The sequence below is a fragment of the Grampus griseus genome (genome assembly GCF_964374135.1).
Source record: "Grampus griseus genome assembly, chromosome: 4".
NCBI classification, from domain to species: Eukaryota; Metazoa; Chordata; class Mammalia; order Artiodactyla; family Delphinidae; genus Grampus; species Grampus griseus.
In genome coordinates, this window is record NC_138997.1 from 106,167,494 (window position 1) to 106,185,969 (window position 18,476).

The 18,476-nt window shown below is 41.1% G+C and overlaps 1 protein-coding gene across 1 annotated transcript in view; it reads left to right on the forward strand.

Annotated features, from left to right (window-relative positions):
- Nucleotides 1-13,865, forward strand: part of CLNK (cytokine dependent hematopoietic cell linker) — a gene marked incomplete at both ends in the record, with an annotated part of 101,109 nt that extends 87,244 nt beyond the window's left edge. The window contains 3 exons of the mRNA XM_082654032.1: nucleotides 1,564-1,641; nucleotides 5,833-5,988; nucleotides 13,719-13,865. Of these exons, the coding sequence (XP_082510158.1) occupies nucleotides 1,564-1,641; nucleotides 5,833-5,988; nucleotides 13,719-13,865 (381 nt within the window). The remainder of the gene's footprint in view (nucleotides 1-1,563; nucleotides 1,642-5,832; nucleotides 5,989-13,718) is intronic.
- Nucleotides 13,866-18,476: the final 4,611 nt, after the last annotated feature.

Here is an 18,476-nt window from a genome sequence, read left to right on the forward strand (position 1 = left end):
TTCAAAGGGCTAGAAAGAGAACTGAAAGGGAACCACTTCCCACCCGCCCCAGGTAATTCAGAGTTATCTAATTCTGTGTTTGAGCAGCACCTAAACTCACCAGCCAGCACTCATGATCACACCTGGAGAACTACGGGGTTATAAAACCTCTAAGTGTCTTCCAGCTTGAACAAATAAACAAAATCAGAGTAGATGAAGCACACCATGACGGAGCCCTGCCAAGCCCCGGGACTGGCAGAGAGGCCCCCAGAAGCAGCAGACCACTATCAGCTCAGAGAGCTCCCAGTTCTGCAGAGAGATGCCCTTTCTGAGCTGCCCTTTGTTTCTGGAGCCTGTTGCCTGGCTTTGCTGGAGTGGAACAGGTCCTGCCTCTGGACCTTCCAGCACCAACCCTCTGCTAGGGGTAGGGACTAGGTAAAGGAATTCATTCCAAAGGAGGCCTCATATAAGAGGTGACTTTGCCCCAAAACTTGATGGAAGAGCATGGCAGAGCCAGGGAGAAGGAGAGTGAGGAGAAGGAGGGATTCCAGGCAGGCGGCGGGGCTAGCTCATGCCAAGCCCTGAAGCTGTGTGTGTCTAGACAACAGCAAGCACATCTGGCTTGTCCTCAGACTGGGGAGCAGGGCAGGGAGAGGAAGTGAGGCTGGAGAGTTGGGAGGGAAGCTAACTCATGCCTTTCCCAGTGGCGCTCACATATGTTTGCTGTACCCATCATTGGAAGGATCAAGATTGTGCTGGGAGGACCAGGTACTTTGGGAGACCAAAGACCTGATGTCACATCCCTAGTTCTTGCCACATGTAACAGAAGTTGACTTCCTGAGCCTCCACTGTCCTGGCAATGCCTGCCTCACAGGATTCTTGCAGGCATGGACTGGGATAATGAATGAGGGATATCCTTGGAGACGTTGGACTCATGCAAAGGATTATTTAATATTATTATCCTTGGGACTCGGTAAAGGCATTGCAGATCCATGGTGCATCTCTGACTGCCCTTCCTTCTCTCTGTTATGTGGATTTTACAATCAAAAGAAATAAATTAGTATAAATAAGGTAGTATGGCACAAGGAGAAAGCCAGACAGACGAGGGTTCAAATCCCAGTACTACTACATGGGACTTTAGGCAATTGGCATAAAGATGCTCTCAATCTGTACCTGTCTTCCCCTCCCCTGCTGTTTCTATGGTGCCTAGGGCCTCACAGGGATCATAAACAATATATATCCTACCTCAATAAGCTTCAGCAGGTACAGGTTCAGACAGCATTGACAGATAAATGGTTTATTATCCATTTTGAGTTTGGTGCCAAAGCACCTTTCTCAGTAGATGGAGTGACATTTCTGGTTACTCTCAATGACAGACAGATTTTGTCATGCCAATTTTGTAATTCCTAAGCTGCCATTACATTTTCTGTGTCTAACTCAAGATCCGGGGACAGAAATTTTATACTGCGTATCTCCCATAAATCCAACTGTGATTTGGCACTAGTGGAATAAAAACAAATTTTAATTAATAATTAATCGTTTCTTTTGACCCTAAAATATTCATCATTTAAACCTGTACTGCAGGATATCCGGCACAACGAATGGTACATTGGAGAATACAGTCGCCAGGCAGTGGAAGAGGCATTGATGAAGAAGAACAAGGTAATGGCTTCTCCTGTTGTTGTTTCTGTAGTCATCCTATGGTTTTCTGCCCATAGGTCACAGGATGTAACAAGCAGTGCGCTTTGATGTAGTTCCTGCCTCACCCTGTATTTCTCATCGTTGGGGAGGTTGTCGTTGAAAGTGGGCTTTCAAACAGAGTTTTAGATTTGAGACTTGGTTGTACCACTTATCAGCTGCGTGACTTTCTCAAGTTCCTACATATCTGTAAATGCAGGTTTCTTTCTTTGTTAAATGAAAATAGTAAAATCAACCCTAAGGAACTATTTTGGAGATCAAATGTGGAAGCTGGGGTATAAATGGAGGTTGCAATGGAAGGTGCCATCCTCCTGCTTTGTTCAAATTTCATCTCCTTCCTACATGTCTGCCCAAGGTACAGTTGGGTTTTTATGTCTCACTTCTTCAGGAAAGGAGCAGGGATCGTGAATGCTGTAATAGTCAGTATGTGATAGGTTATGCTGTAGTAACAAACAGCCCTGAGATCTCAGTTGCTTAGCATAACAGAACTTTATTTTTTGTTTAAGCTCCATGCTCAAGACAGGTTTGGGTGGGTAGACCCAGACTGCTAGAGGCTCCATCTCAATGTATGCTCACACCAATCACATACTGCCTCTCAACACATCCTCTCAAATTTAACATGCCACATCTTTGCTCACATTTCATTGGCCAGAGTAAGTCCCATGACCAGACCTAACTTCAAAGAGGGTGAAAAAAGTACAAAGCTACATGTGACCAAAAAAAGAGGAAACCTGTGATATTTGTGATCAGAGCAAATGACTACTGCAACCATCATCACAAATAGAAAATAGTTATTAAGCAACTACTCTACTATGTGCAGAGAACTATACTAGATTGTTTAGAAATGGTAGAAAGGCTCTCAAGACTGATGCGACACCAAAACCTATCCTCAACTAACCAATACAATGGTCACTGCTGAATGAGGAAACACAAAAATGAATGAGTTAGTTAATTAGTGGATGGCTGAATAAATGATAGGTCCTCAAAAAATTTAATAAAGCCTAGCTTTTAGAATTAATATTAAAAAATTAAATAAGATAAATTATATGTAAGTTACTATGGTAAACAGAAAATGCTCCCCCTATCACGATATATCCACATTCTAATCCCCAATACCTGTGACTATGTCACCTTATTTGGAAAAGGAATTTGCAGGTGGGATTAAGTTAGGAATCTTGAGATAGGGAGATTATTCTGGATTATTGGGGAGGGTTTAATATAATCACAAGGGTCCCTATAAGAGAGAGGCAGCAGTATCAGAGTTAGACATAGAGGGCCACAGGTAAAGGCACAAGTGGTGGCTTCTAGAAGCCGGAAAAAACAAGGAAATGCATTTTCCCTTAGAGTTTCTAGAAAGAACACAGCTTGGCTGAGACCTTGATTTTAGCCTAGTGAGACCCATGTTGGACTTCAACCCCCAGAATTGTAAGAGAATAAATTTGTGATGTAGTCCTTTAAGTTCATAGGAATTTGTTATAGCAACAGTAGGAAATTAATACAGTTGTTAAAGTATCTTGAACACATTAGGAATTAATGAAACTATGTCATGCTCTAGATAAGGAAACCGATGCTAAGGTTTCAATTACAAGGTAGAGAAAGTGGCAGAATCTATATTCATGATCAGTCCTCTTTTCACAAAGTCACAGCTGCCTCTAGTAGCCACTAGAGTTCTTTACATTCTGGAAGGGGAGTCATAGGTGGCTGGGTGGTGCCTTGGCTGGAGCACCCTCCCTTCCCTCTCCCCAGGGAATCTCATGCACAACTGACCTCTGCTGGGTCTAATGGTGGCACAGTGGTTCCAGCTCCGACCCTGTCTCTTCTTGGCTAATCAGCGGTCGGTCACACTCTCTTAGCCTCTTTCCCAAGGGAAAATAGCTCTTAGAAGACCTGCTTCCGGGAGCCCCTGTGTGGACGGTACTAAAAGGGCAATGTACATGCCACATAATGTCCTTCCAGCTATGTTTGGGCACTCTCAACGCTCCCTTGCCCTATTCTCTGTGCCTGTTTCTGCCTCCTCCCAAAAAGCACTGAGAAACAGAAACTCAGTTGAATGACTTCATATTTTCCTATTTTGTTTGTCTCAGTTAGTTTTGTCAAAACGTGTTTCCCATTTATGTAAGATAATTTAATTCAAATTGCAGGACTGCCCAGATTCATTGTGACAAACTCATTGCAGAGTCTAAGATGATAAACCCCAAAACTGGCCACATGTCTTGGCCTCCTCTCCCTTTGTGATCTTTGGCAATGTTCTGTGTTTGAGTCTTTTTTTTTTTTAATTTTTTTTTCTTATTGAAGTATAGTTGATTTACAATGTTGTGTTAATTACGGCTGTACAGTAAAGTGATTCAGTTATACACATATGACACAAAAGAACCTATCTATGAAACAGAAACAGACTCAGGGACATAGAGAACAGACTGGTGGTTGCTAAGGGGGAGGGGGATGGAAGAGGGATGGAGTGGGAGGTTGGGGTTAGCAGATGTAAGCTTTTATGTATAGAGTGGATAGACAACAAGGTCCTACTGTATAGCACAGAGAACTATATTCAATATCCTATGATAAACCATAACGGAAAAGAATTTAAAAAAAAAAAAGAATGTGCTTGAGTCTTAAGGCTTTAATTACAGCTGAATGTTTTTGGCAGAACAGGTTCCAGAAAATTCCTTGAATCCACTTTATGTACTTGGAGGTTGGTATATTTATAGAAAGAATTTCACCTTGACTTTCAGGTATTCCATTGATTAGCTGTGATGTGTGAGAGGATCCACTTAGACAATTAGACCCTAATTCCCTTACCTGTAAAATGGGGATAAAATACCTCCTCAAATTTTATGTAAGGATCAAATGAAATGTGTGTAAAGTGCATGGCATCTTGAGAGCAGTTTTCAGTAAACCTTAGCTGCCAGCATCATCATGGCATCACTGTAGTTTTATAGTATTGTTTATAAATTTAATATACTTATAGTATTGTTATACAGTATTATAATCATTATTATATATGTACACATAATATCTATAAATATTAGTTACAGATATATATAAACATATAGATATGAAATATATTCTATAGAGGAGATTATATATATAACAGCTATTATAAATATAAATTATCATATATAATATCTATCTATATAAAGAATAGATAGTAAGTACCACACACACCTAATTAGATTTATTCTTTATGGATTATTTATAACCACCTACACAGAAATCTATGCAATTACAGTTACAGATTTTTCAGTATTTTTCGTCATATAAATGACACAATGTAACCACAAAACTAAACCTTGTACGTGTGTGTATGTTTAGGAGGATTGCTCCATTTCTTAGCCTTTTACGACCAGACCTTCATCCTAAGCTACTCTCCAGGGTGTGCCTGATTATTTTATATTATATTTATAGTTGGCCTACTCACATCCCTCAGACTATTTCATACTGTTGACCTTCTTTTGGAAACCCTCGCTCTCCCCCCCCCTCCACTTCTATGACACTGAAGCTTCTGGGTTTCTGTCTGTCTTTGAGACATCTCCTTAGAATACTTCCTGTCTCTTCTTGCTTACCCTGAACATCCTTTTACCTCACCTCAGCCTATATTTTCTTCTCCTTCATACAGTCTCTTCACTCATTTTGACACCAGTGACTTTGAAGCCCCACATCTGTTTTGGGGACCCTAGTCCTATGTTGACATCTCCCCACGCAGAGTAGCAACTTATAATGTTCAAAGCCTCTCCTGCTCAAAGCCTGTGATGGCTCCCACTGTCTCTAGGATAATAACCTGAACGTCAACAGAACAGGAAATGGGAACATTGGCAGATGGAGGGAGGCACCCCCAAGGAGGGAAGATGCCGGTGCATCTATCCTTGAACATCATGCTACAGTTGTCGGCGTGTTGCTGAGGACAGCAGGGAATATTGGAAGATTTCGAAGTAGGGGGTGTTGTAATCTGACTGGTGCACTTCTCAGAAAATTAAGAACCCTTTAGGCAAACTAACCCTCAATAAATACTTACTGAATTAAATTGAATAAAGAACTGGTTTGCCAAACACTAAAGCCATTTGGGAATCTCAGGCATACAAGCTTCACTACTGCCACGGTTGGGAGGTTGGATTCTGATTCTGATGCCTGAGAAGATCATTGTTCTTCCTTTTGCTTCAGGATGGCACCTTCTTGGTCCGAGACTGTTCCACAAAATCCAGGGCGGAGCCCTATGTGTTGGTGGTGTTTTATGGGAACAAAGTCTACAATGTGAAAATCCGCTTCCTGGAGAGGAATCAGCAGTTTGCCCTGGGAACAGGGCTCAGAGGAGACGAGGTGTGTATAACCCAATGATTTCCCTTTTCCAGGCTAAGGACAACAACACGGGGAGAACTAGGGGATGCTGGCCGAGTCACCCCCATATCCCCCTGACTGCAGCACTGGAAAGAGCCACCCTGGAGGTGCAGAATGTAATCTAATCCTTCCAGCCCCTTCCACAAGCATTCCCGCTCATGTCTTAGCTCATGGGGCTGGCAGCCAATCCTGACCCTTCCATGCACCCTCTATCCTGCTTTGCCCATTAAAGACAACTCATTCTGTAAAACACATCTACATTCTGCCTGCCAGAAAGCCTCCACTGAGCCCCACGTTAATGCCACACTCCTTCCCCACCCATCGCTGAACTCCCACTGCAGCCATTTCTGATGACATCTGATGGCGTTAGGTAGGTGTGTGTCCCTACATTGAATATGACCTCAATCACAGCATCCAGTGCTACACTGAGCATGCCTGTGCTTGGTACACATCTGCTAACAGGTGGCTAGGTGAAAGAATGACTCAATTAAAGCATTAATTAATAACTGTATAAATAAATCAGAGAGAACAGGGAAAGGAGATTGATTTTCGCTGTGTTTATACTAGGCTTGGTCTGTCTGCATTATCTTATTTTAACCCTCAACAACTCTTCGATATAATGGTCATCCCTATCTTAGATGTAGGGAAACTGAGGCTTAGAAAATTAAGTAAATGGCTAGAGATGCACAGGTAGTGAGAGGGCAAACGGAGGCTGGTCTTTCAATTCTTCTAGGAAGGAAGGAAGGAAGGAAAGAAGGGAGGGAGGGAAGGAAGGAAGGAGGGAAGGGAAAAAGGGAGGGAAGGAAAGGCAGAGCTCAAATTCTGTCACCATTTACTAAGTATGTGAGCTCAGGCCAGTCACTTAACTTGTCTGAGCTTTAGTTTCTTCAACTGTAAATGTTCTTTTCAAGTCTAGACTTCTATAATTCAGTGATTCTCCCTTAGCATCTCCAGACCTCAATTTTATCTGTTGGTATATATTATGGGCTGAACTGTGTGCCCCTCCCAAATTCCTATGTAAAAATTCTAGCCCCCAGCACCTCAGAATGTGACCGTATTTGGAGATAGGGTCTTTAAAGAGGTGACTAAGGTAAAGTGAGGTCACTAGGGTGGGCCCTGATCCAATATGAGTAGTGCCCTTATGAGAAGAGGAGATTAGGACACAGACACACACAGATGTGAAGTCACAGGGAGAAAAGGGCCATTTACAAGCCAAGGAGAAACCTCAGAAGAAACCAACCCTGCTGACACCTTGATCTTGGACTTCTGGCCTCCAGATCTGTGAGAAAATGAATTTCTGTCATTTAAGTCGCTCTACCCCCACCCCGGTCGGTGGTACTTTATTATGGAGGCCCAAGAAAACTGGAACAGTATGAAACCAGAACTGTCACACAAATATCTATTGTTCTTCAATAGATATCAAAATAAGGACTATTGCCAGGGCTACCAAAATGCTTCACGAAGGCGTGTGTGTGAAGATTCCAGCTTAAACCCAGGGTCTGACCCAGAGTCCTTTTCTGAGACTCATATGTGGCTGGAGAGGTGTGGTCAGCACCCGCTAGGCTACCTACCATAGGATCAGTTCACCATCCTTTGCTCCAGCCTGAGAATGTTTTGGCATAAAGGAGAACATGAGTGAATAAATAGATTAATACATAAATCTGTCAAATATTGCCACAGTAAGAAAGGGTTACAGCAAAACTAAAAAGAGAAGTAGCCAATTTTTTCTTTTGTGATGAGGATTAGTGAGTTAATGAATGTAAAACGCTCAGAACACTGATTACTGACATATCGCTAAATGTTAGTTATGATTTTTTTTCATTATTATCACTGAGTCATGGCAATAACTAAAACATGGTTCCCCTTAGGTCCAGATATATATGGCTAATGGAATTTCCAGCTCAGTATCCCTTTATCCTCCTGTATTTTCTTCCAGCTCATAGACGTTCTCATTAAAAAAAAACCAAAAAGCTTTTTTCCCAACAAGCCATACTTTGGTCTGCTTATAAAAGAGAAGAAACAGTGACCCTGTGATAACTTCCTAATAGTGTTGAATCAGATTGCCAGCCAGTTCCCTGCAGGCCTCAGCCGGTTGTCATAATGACAGCCCCTGGATTAGACCACCAGCTTTCAGGTGAGCTGCTCTAATTATTGTCACCAAGGACCCCTTAAGAATTCAAATGCCTATGTATAATTGAATCACTTTGCTGTACACCTGGAACATTGTAAATCAGCTATACTTCAATTAAAAAATAAAAATTAAAAAAATAAAATAGACATCATTTTCCTAGATTTTTATATTTGCAGTATTTTTAGGCCAAAAATATTGTAATATTTTGAGATTTTTTTCTCAATCTAAATAAATTTTCATTTATATAACCTAAAAAAAAGAAAAAAAAAGAATTCAAATGTCCATTTTAACACTTTTTGTGTTATTATGGAATTTTCTCCTCTCATGCAACCCCCAAGCAAAAGTCTCCTTTTCATATGTTTATTTAACACTTACATACGTTTATTATGCACAGGCGCTATTCTGTGCAGTTAACAATTATTCATTAACTTGATCGGTTTAATCCCATAGCAACCCTGTGGGGTAGGTGCTGTTGATACATTTAACAGATGGTGAAATTGAGGCACAGAAATGTGAAGTAACTGGCCCACAGCCACAGCTAGTACATGCCAAAGCTGGGGTTTAATATAGTCTGCAAAAATATTGACTTTCTCACATAGTCTCAGATAGCATCATAGCAAATGCAAATGATCCCCAGCCCATTTGAAAACAGCCCAGAATTTCAGTTGAAAAAAAGCTAAGATTTCCATGGAGCTTACTGTGTGCCAGGCCCTGGGTGAAAAAATCACAATTTACAGGTAGTTTTTCCTGCCTCTCTTCTGAACAAGCCGTGCCCTGGTGTAAGAGGGGGATGATCTAGATTGTTCTCAGCTCCTGCACACCTTTCACAGTTCGAGCCCTTTGCCTTGCTGAGGAAGAATCTCCCATCTCTAAGAAAAGATAAAGAATTTGCTACAGCAAGGCTCTGCTAAATGCAAGCCAGGTACTACTAGCTACTTCATCTGGTGTTTGAATAAAGAAGTAGCATCTTAGTCCAACTCTGCAGGAGAAACGTAATGAGGCACAGGGTTTTCAAGGATAATTTTGATTTCCTGTGGCTTTTTGATTGTCTTTCAAACTTTAGACTTTATCCCCACATACAATGCAGTGACACCTATTCCAAGGGAGGTATTCTGAGTGTAAGATGAGATGCTGTAAAGAGAGTGCCAGATACATAGAGGCAGGTGCTAAGTATCATTTCTCTCTTAAATGATACCCTAAAGCCCTTTCACTGGGTCTGTGTGTCCCGGACACAGATGAAAAGCTCACATGGAGCCATGAGAATTGCAGGAGAAACCTGGACGGGTCCCCTGGGAAGGCACAGCTTGTCGACACCTGTCACAAGCACAGAAGGCCAGCAAATCCACACATGCCTGCAAAGAATGAGACTGGGAAGGTCCATTTTGCTGTATATTATAAATTTGGGTCATTCTGCTAGCCATGTGGCTAGAAACTCGTGTCTGAACTTAGATTCAGGGAGCACCCAGTATATTCGTTTTCTGAGATTGCTGTAACAAAATGCCACAAATTGGTAGCTTAAAACAATAAATATGTATTCTTTTGAAGTTCTGGAGTCTAGAAATCTGAAATCAAGGTATTGACAGGCCACCCTTCTTCTGGAGTCTCTGGGGGAAGATCCTTCCAGCCTCTTCCAGCTTCTGGTGGCTGTCAGCAAACTGTGGCTTTCTTGGCTTGTGGCCATATCACTCTGATCTCTGCCTCTGAGGTCACACGCCTTCTCCTCTTCTCCATGTGAATCTCCCTCTGTTTCTATCTTACGAGGATTCAGGATTCAGGATATCTGCTTTTAGAGATAACCTAGGATCAGCCCCTCTCTCAAGACCTTCCTCCCAAGATACTTAATGTAACCCTAACTTTGCCATGTAAAGTAATATTCACTCTTTTGCTTAGAAGGTCATATTCACAGCTTCCAGGAATTAGGACATGGGATATCTTTTGGAGGCCACCTTTCAGCCCGGGTCTCTCATTTGTTCAGTTTTGGGGCCAAGCCTTAATTTTATGCCTACATTATGCTAGATTCAATGCTTCATTCTGAGGACACAGAGCAGAGCAAGGCAGAGTCCCTGCCATCCAGGGGATACTCTGTTAATCTCTGCCCATCTATGCACGCACCTATTTATCACCTGGTAGAACACTGGCGGCTCTGGACCAGCCAGCAGGGCACCTGCTTGTGAATAACCTGCAGAGCTTTACCTGCTGCCAAGTTTTAGAAATCACATTTGTCAACATTTCTGTGGAGTCTAGTAGAAGCGAGCAATTTTAATCGGACCGTTCCTTGTCCTGCAAATGTTTGTGATAAGTTGCTAAAAAATTATGATAGACGTTTAGTTGATAAATTCAAGTTCAAAGACTAGGAAGCAGAGACAATTAACCAATGAGTTTATTTCTCACTTCCCTAGTCTGCTTCTCTCTCCTCCTTCTGTCTTTGCACCTCTCTATCTTCCTCTTTTTCTCTTTTCTTCTTTCACTCCCATGTGTGTATCCAAGCAGATTGATTAAGCTTTCTGGCAGTGAAACATTGCCTATCATTGGTATTTAGGGCAATCACAAAAGGTTTAAACAAATTTTAAGATCTAATATTAGGATGGTATTTGCTGTCCTCCTGAAAAAAGGAATTTAATATAAAAGTAAGAGCTTAATTATAATCTTTTTAAAAATAATCTTTAGGGTAATATACCAGTTGTTAGCCTATCACTAGAAGTCAGTAATAAGAAATGACAGAATAACTTATTTATTCCTTCCTTGCTTGCTTCCTACTACTTGTTAAAATTACACTTTCATATAAAATATCATCCCTGCAGTAACTGTAAATAATTAGTATTCAGTTCACTATTTTGGGACCATCCTAAAGAAAACAGGACTGAGATTATAAAGCAAGATTAATCTTTTTCCCTCTAAAGATTAATCCCAGGATAGAGAATTTCCTTTGTGCCATGTGGGTTACCCAATTTTGTAGAAGAGTTCTGCATGGAAAATCTCTTTTCATAAATTATTTTTTGTTCCAAGTATGAAGAAAGAGAAAGAAAATTCTGTCCTTAATTTATGACTAGAAATGAAATACAAAAACGTCCTTCCTTTCTTCCTAAAGGCTTACAATGAGAGTCTATAAACTTCTACAGTGATTTCATGGCTCTTTCATCATGTTCTTGGCAAACTTGGAAGGGAGGAGGTCATAGCAATGACTGACATTTACTGAGCAGTCACTGCAGAAAGAGCTCCCTTCTAAATGCTGTGTATGTCAACTCAATGAACCCTCACAATGACCCTCAGAGGTAGGTCCTAATATTACCATCACTTCTCCTAGACAGAGAAACTGAGACAGAGAGTGTAAGAAACTTGCCCAAGGACACACCGCTAGTGGGTGGGAAAGCCTTGCTTGGAACTCAGGCATTTGGGCTCCACAGCCCTCCACTTACAACTACTGTAGCAGAACAATTACTGTCCCTGCTGGACAACCACCTTACCTTAACATCAGGTAGAGACTAGTATTGATTGTGTACTTACTAGGGGTGGTCAAATAGGTTATCTCATTGAAAACTCTGCCACAGATCCAGTATCGGGCTCAGAGGGGCAAGTTACTTACAGATTTAATCAGAACTCTTTTCAGATGAAAAGACAAACCAACTCAATGAGCTTAAGGGTGTGGGCGGAGGTTTGTTGACTCAGTTCCCAAGAAGAACAGGAATGGAATGGATGCAGGGACTGGTCAATATCAGGAAGGCCCCGGGAGGACTGTGTGAGGTTCTCAAGCCCCAGGTTGATTATTTCCACAGCAAATTAACCCTAAATGAAATGATCTATCTGGATAGGGAATTACTTTCTGTCTGCCCCAGCCTGAATGCAATGCATGAATCCCCATGAGGACACGGACCTTGACAATCTCATTCCCTCTTGAGTATCCCTCAGGCTTGCAAACGTTTCTGTGCTGGGCAGAGGGAGGATGTACAAAACTAAAGAGAATCAAAGTCGTCCCCAATGCAGCTCCCTCCTTCAGGCTGCATCATCTGGACACTGCTCTGTTGGAACAGTGGGTTCACAAGCCACAAGCAAAGCTGCATCAGGGAAGAAACTGATACACGTCCAGAAAAACCAGATTGCATTCCTGGTCCTGCCCTCTGGCTATGTAACAAGTGAAGCAAGCCAGTCTTCACTCTGAGCTGCAGTTCCCTTGGCTCTTCAGGGAAGGTCCGCTCTTCCCTCCCTGTTCACTTCACAGTGTTGCCCTAAGTTACAAAAGGCAGGTCGTGCAAGCTCTTTCTTCCTGATCATCTCCAAATAGCCCCTTTCAAGAACTCAGCCAAACTCATCAGAATTCCTATCTGTGCCCACGTGTTCTCAACACCTGCACACTCGTCTTCCTCTGCTCTTAGGATCTTTAAACCCACTTTGTCCACTTGGCTCACCCAGAATGTGTAGCCCATTTCAAGTCTGTATCTTCCACAAAGCACTTCCTGATTCTCCTACACTTGAAATCATCTTACTTTCCATTAAATCACCCCAGCACTTTATCTGTACATCTCTAGAAACATAAAAGTGTAATGATTCACTGTCACCTCATTATTTCACAAGAAGCCCAGGGAAGGAACCTAAGTTGGCCAAGAACTACCAGGAGCCCTGTGGTCATCAGTATTCTTTCCTTTTTTTTTTTATTAATTTATTTTATTTTTGGCTGTGTTGGGTCTTCGTTTCTGCATGCCGGCTTTCTCTAGTTGGGGTGAGCGGGGCCTCCTCTTCGCTGCTGTGTGAGGGCTTCTCACTGCGGGGGCTCCTCTTGTTGCGGAGCAGAGGCTCTAGGCGTGCAGGCTTCAGTAGTTGTGGCTCACGGGCTCTAGAGTCCAGGCTCAGTAGTTGTGGCACACAGGCTCTAGGGCACAGGCTCAGTAGTTGTGGCTCGCGGGCTCTAGAGTGCAGGCTCAGTAGTTGTGGCGCACGGGCCTAGTTGCTCCGTGGCATGTGGGATCTTCCCGGACCAGGGCTCAAACCCGTGTCCTCTGCATTGGCAGGCAGATTCTTAACCACTGCACCACAGGGAAGCCCATCAGTGTTCTTTCTGATTAGTCTAGAATGCTTTAGAACAAGAGGGGTGTACAGGAGAGAGATTTCACCGCAGACCTTTCCCATTAATTTACGAAGTGAAGGTCAAACCCTGATCTTCTAGATTTTAGTATGTCACAGTTGGGGACAAGGTAAGGGAGGCACCAGGGATTCTCTGTGGCTGACTGCTGTGTAATTAACCCATCCGAACTGCTTACGGTAGGAACATGTAACCACAGAGTGGAGCTTGTCCAGTGTAACCTGATTCTGGTGAACATTCCGTGGGTGGGAAGTTTCGAGAGCTGCGGAGGGCTCACTTTTGGTCACCTTCGTTACCTTAATCTTATCACTGATCCTTCAAGGGCTTCTTTGTCACATCCATTAAAAAAAAAAAACATAAAAACATTTTCTGTTACCCCTTTACAATCTAAAAAACATTAAATGAGTTAACCTCTTCCCTAAATAAAACGAAGCATGTTAGGCTGCACTTTAATCGACAGACACAAAGGTACCTAAATTTTCATTAACTTTCTCTTCTGTGTTTCAGAAGTTTGACTCAGTGGAAGACATCATCGAACACTACAAGTATTTTCCTATTATACTCATTGACGGGAAGGATAAAACTGGGATCCACAGGGAACAGTGTTACCTGACTCAGCCCCTCCCTCTCAACAGACACGTCTCATTTATGTAGCCTGGTCTTTGTTTCATCTTCAGTTCAGTGGATCCAATGCCTCTATCATTTTTTTCCTTTATTTCAAAAGATTGTTTTCTGTGGTTTCAAGGGATTACTTCTCTGATTCTGTAGAAAAGAAAAACATTCTATCATGGAAATTGGAAAATCAATTGTGGTTTTGAAAGCTCTAATTGCAGAAGAAATATTTATAAGATGAAAAAATAAAAACTGGCTTTTAAAAAATATCTTCTAAAGAAAAAAACAAAAACACGGTCCTTATGCTCATGTTACAGATGAGCAGCAAAGGTTACAGGAAGCTATTGCTTCAATGTTTGCAGCTGGCAACTGACAAGTCTAGGTAAGAGTCCCAAATCTGTGATTTTTATAGGACTCGGTGCTGCCTTTCTTTATTTCAAAATTGTTTGGACTTGTGCATTTACAATGTTTTCATGATTCCTTATGCTAAAGATGTTGGTGAATGTTAGCTCTATTTTATTTGTAATTCTGGAAATTCAATTTTAGTGAAGGGTGTGGTATGGAAAAACAAATCACTTGTGAACACCACTTGAAAGATAGAAATCAGAAATATTTTTAGTATGGTGTGAAATGGCCATAGGACCATCTCCAGCCTACTCTGTTTAGAGTAGCTTTAAGCCCAGTGGAATTAGCAAATTCACAGAAAGGGAGGAAGCTTAAGTCTGAGTGAAAGTATAAATTTTTAATTCCATTTGTGGACTTCCATTCAAAGGAAAAGAACTGTCCTCGAATTAGTGCTAGTGTCTTGCAGGAACTTGACACATGTCATGATGTTGTCCCCACTCAAAGCTAAGAGGATTACATTTTCTTCCTGTTTCACAACACAGATGAGGAAACAGGCTCAAAGACGTCATTGATCTTACTCAATATAAGAAGAGATCCCAGATTTTTATCCATGTGCCTAGTTTCATCCAAGCATATCTTCCCCTGTACATTCTCTGCCCTAGGGAATTTTATAATCAAGTGGAAAAGTTAAATTTAAAAGAGACAGAGAGAAACAATTTGAAAATGCCGATTTACCCACGTTAAAATATATAAATAAACAAACTCTTGTAGTGGTGTAAAGTTTAAAAACAAAAAAGTGCTGATTGAAATTAATAGTACACAATGATTTCAAATGTTTCCAAAGCCTACATGTGAAATATATGGAGTATTTATGTAATTGTAGCTTTAATGCAGAAGTAAAGCCAGAAAGAATGAGAAGGCAAGAGATATCAATGAAAACAATACAAATGAAGCCCAGGACCAGCATAGAAACAGACTCTGCAGAGAGGACACAGGCTTGAGGGCAGAAAGAATATGACCCTCACCCTAAAAAGTTATTGAAAGATTACAGATGACTCTGCTGCACTTCTCACCGGGGCCATGCCATTCAATGCTGTGTTCGCAAGAAATGTTTCAGAGTTTCCTCAGGCACTGTTGTTGTTAAAGTCCATGAACATCAGGTGGTGGTTAGCACTGTATGAGGCTTACATTTTAAAAAATGCTTTATCACCTATTATTCATAAGTGCATGAGATGATGATAAAGGAAAAAGAAGTAGAGCCATCTTAAAATGCTCACAATGCTTATACATATGAAAATCTCTGGAAAGAAATATAACATTCATAATAGTGACAATTTGGGGGGGCCACGTTAGTTGAGTCTTCTGGAACTCAGATGCCAAGACAAGAGTTACAAGTGCTAATATTTATTGGAGGAAATGCCTAAGAAAGATCAAGGGAAGATGTAATAGGAATAGACAGGAGAGACACCTGTGAGAGGAACAGGGAAGGAGAGAGGAATGGGCAGGAAAAGCATCAGACTGAGATGCAGCTCTGGGAGAGGCTTGGCTAGCCCATTGGTGAGATCCAGAGCAAAGACTGCCCACAGAGGAGAGTGCCCCGTGTTGTGCAGAAATGGCCAGGTCTTAGTCACCATTATGCCAAGTCATTGCCAGAGGCTGCCCAGGAAAACATGACCTTCACATGCTCTGGGAGACCCAGAAGGTGCTATTAGCTGCAGGCCGACAAAAAACTTTTTGATCAGCATGTTCTTATTTCAAGAGAGATTCAAGGGGCTCACCTCCATGTCTGCCACAGTGACATTCTAATTTTCAGTGTTGATTGTAATAAGGACATTTTGCTTGTAATTGATTACTAAAGAATAAGAATATATAAATGTCAATTGTACTTGATTTTTACAACAATTCTGTAAAGAAGGCAGGGCAGGTATTCATAACCCATTTTATAATTGAGGAAACTATGTCTCCTTGGCCAAAATCTTAGAGTGACATACTTGTGGCTGGAACCAAGGTCTTCATACACAATTTTTCTGTTTAGTGTCTAGATGGTCATTGAATCTGTAATTGAAAGTCCAGTGATTTGGGCTTGGCATGCCTAAATTCCAAAGAGTTTTAATCCCTTTTCAACCATTATTTCATTTTCAGTTGTAAAGTGTCGCTTGCCTAGGCTCAATATAGTAGTGGAATTTTACCTTTATCTGATTATAGCATCTATTCATTCAAGATATTACATTTGACTAAATAACTTCCATTCTGGATCAGTTTATATCTTCCTCATATTTAATAATATCTTGTCATAAGCACTTGTTTGTGTACTGCATATGTATTCATTACTATGCATTCTTGTAGATATTAGAATAATAGCAGTGAATTAAGTGGGAGAAACAGACAACAAATAAGTATACAATGAATAAGACAATCTTAAGTTGGTTTCCCATTACTTTGTTGTATTTCTTTAACACTTATCACTAAGTGCTTGTGAGCAGGGCCAATATTAGATATTTTGATGAAGCTCATTGAATTGGCTTTAAAAAGTTTTGAACCAGAAAATTTTTAATTTTCCCAAAGTTACTTGGAAAACTGCCTCTCTTGGGGGTATGTGTGTGTGAATAACCATGTCATAGCTGAAATCAATTAAATCTTCTCTTCAAATTACTATAGAGGAATCAAATTTTACCCCATTGCCAAATTTAGTTCATTGCTCTGTGTGTGTGTGTGTGTGTGTGTACACATACACGCATTTTTTTACAAGATAGTCTATGCAGTATATGATTAGCACTATATTTCTGTATCTACTTTTTTATCCTGAATATTTGTTCTAGCTAAGCACATTTCCTTTCTTTTTTTGCACATTATGGCTCTAACTTAAATTAAAGCAAATAAGTAATTAAATGTCATAATATATCTGAAACTGAGTATTAAAATAAATTTAAAATACAGTTTAATTTTGTTTGAGTCATGCTCTATTACCTCTAACGCCCTTTTGAAATCAAATTTTGGGTTAATTTATGACAAAGTTTCTTGAACAATTTTTGACATACAAGCATATGCTGGATTTGGGAGATAAAGGCCAAAAAGACCTAATCCCTGTGCTAGAGAGCTAAGAGCCTAGCAGACAAGATACACATATCATTAAAATCATGCAGTGCAGAATAATAGATTTGGTAATTCTCTCCCTCCTACCACCATCGCATTGGTAGGCCTGGATGTGTGGGGCAGGGTGTAATCAGGGAAAACTGCCCAGGGGATGTGTCTAAGTAGAGAGCTAAAGGATGGCCCTAGGACTGCAAGCTTTAGAATTACAAAAACCTTGTCAGTTTGTTTTTGAGCACTCTTATCTTTAGGGCACTATTCTAGGTCATTCTTATACTACTGAAGCAGTGACTACCTGTTGAATGGGTAAGTGAACACAATAGAAATAGAGGTAGCTTCCCTGGGGAAAGAACAAATGACTTATTAAGTGGCTCTGGGGAAATTTCAACTATTAGTTGGAACCCTGTAGTGTAGGTACCTGACAATTAGCTTTTTTGATTATAATGTAAGTGCCTGACATTAAGCTTTTGACTGCTGAGGCATCCATTTCAAAGACATCCATCTTGGAAAGAACACATTTCCATCTACACAACTAGATAAAGAGCCAGGCTGCCCCAAGCATGAGTCTTCCTCATTGGAAAGCTCTGGTGGACCTAGATAACTGACTGACCCACTGCTTGCTTTTCCCTTCCTGTGCTTTAATTCCTGCTTTTATGTTTTAATTTCACCAATAAAGAGTGAACCTTCAAAACCCCAGTACCCCACCATCAACCCCAATAAAGGCGGAGAGAGCACCAGTGAAACAGGAGGGAAGGGGGCAGGGCACAACCTTTAAAAGAATGATATAGCCATAGTACATGACAAAGACTGGTTAGAACCAACTGGGTCCAAGATGGCAGAAGATTCAACTTCCAGTGGACCTTGAGCCTCATTATACTCTTACTGTAATACATTAGCTTGCTAAATGACATACCCACCAGTGCCATGACAGTTCTGACTGAGGCCAACCATAAAAGGTCCAAAAGTGGTGGCCCAATTCCTGGAAATCCCCGCCTCTTTCCCAAAATAGTTGAAATAATCCCATTCATTAGCCTATGAAATTACCCACCCCATAAAAATTAACCATGTCATCTTTCAAGGCCTCTTGCCTCTTGCCTTCCGAGATGGCCCACACTCTGTCTGTGGAGTGTGTTTCTCTCTAAATAAATCTGATTCTTACCTATCACTTCATCTCCGAATTCCTTCGCTACAAAGAAAGAAACTTAAATTCACCAGCAA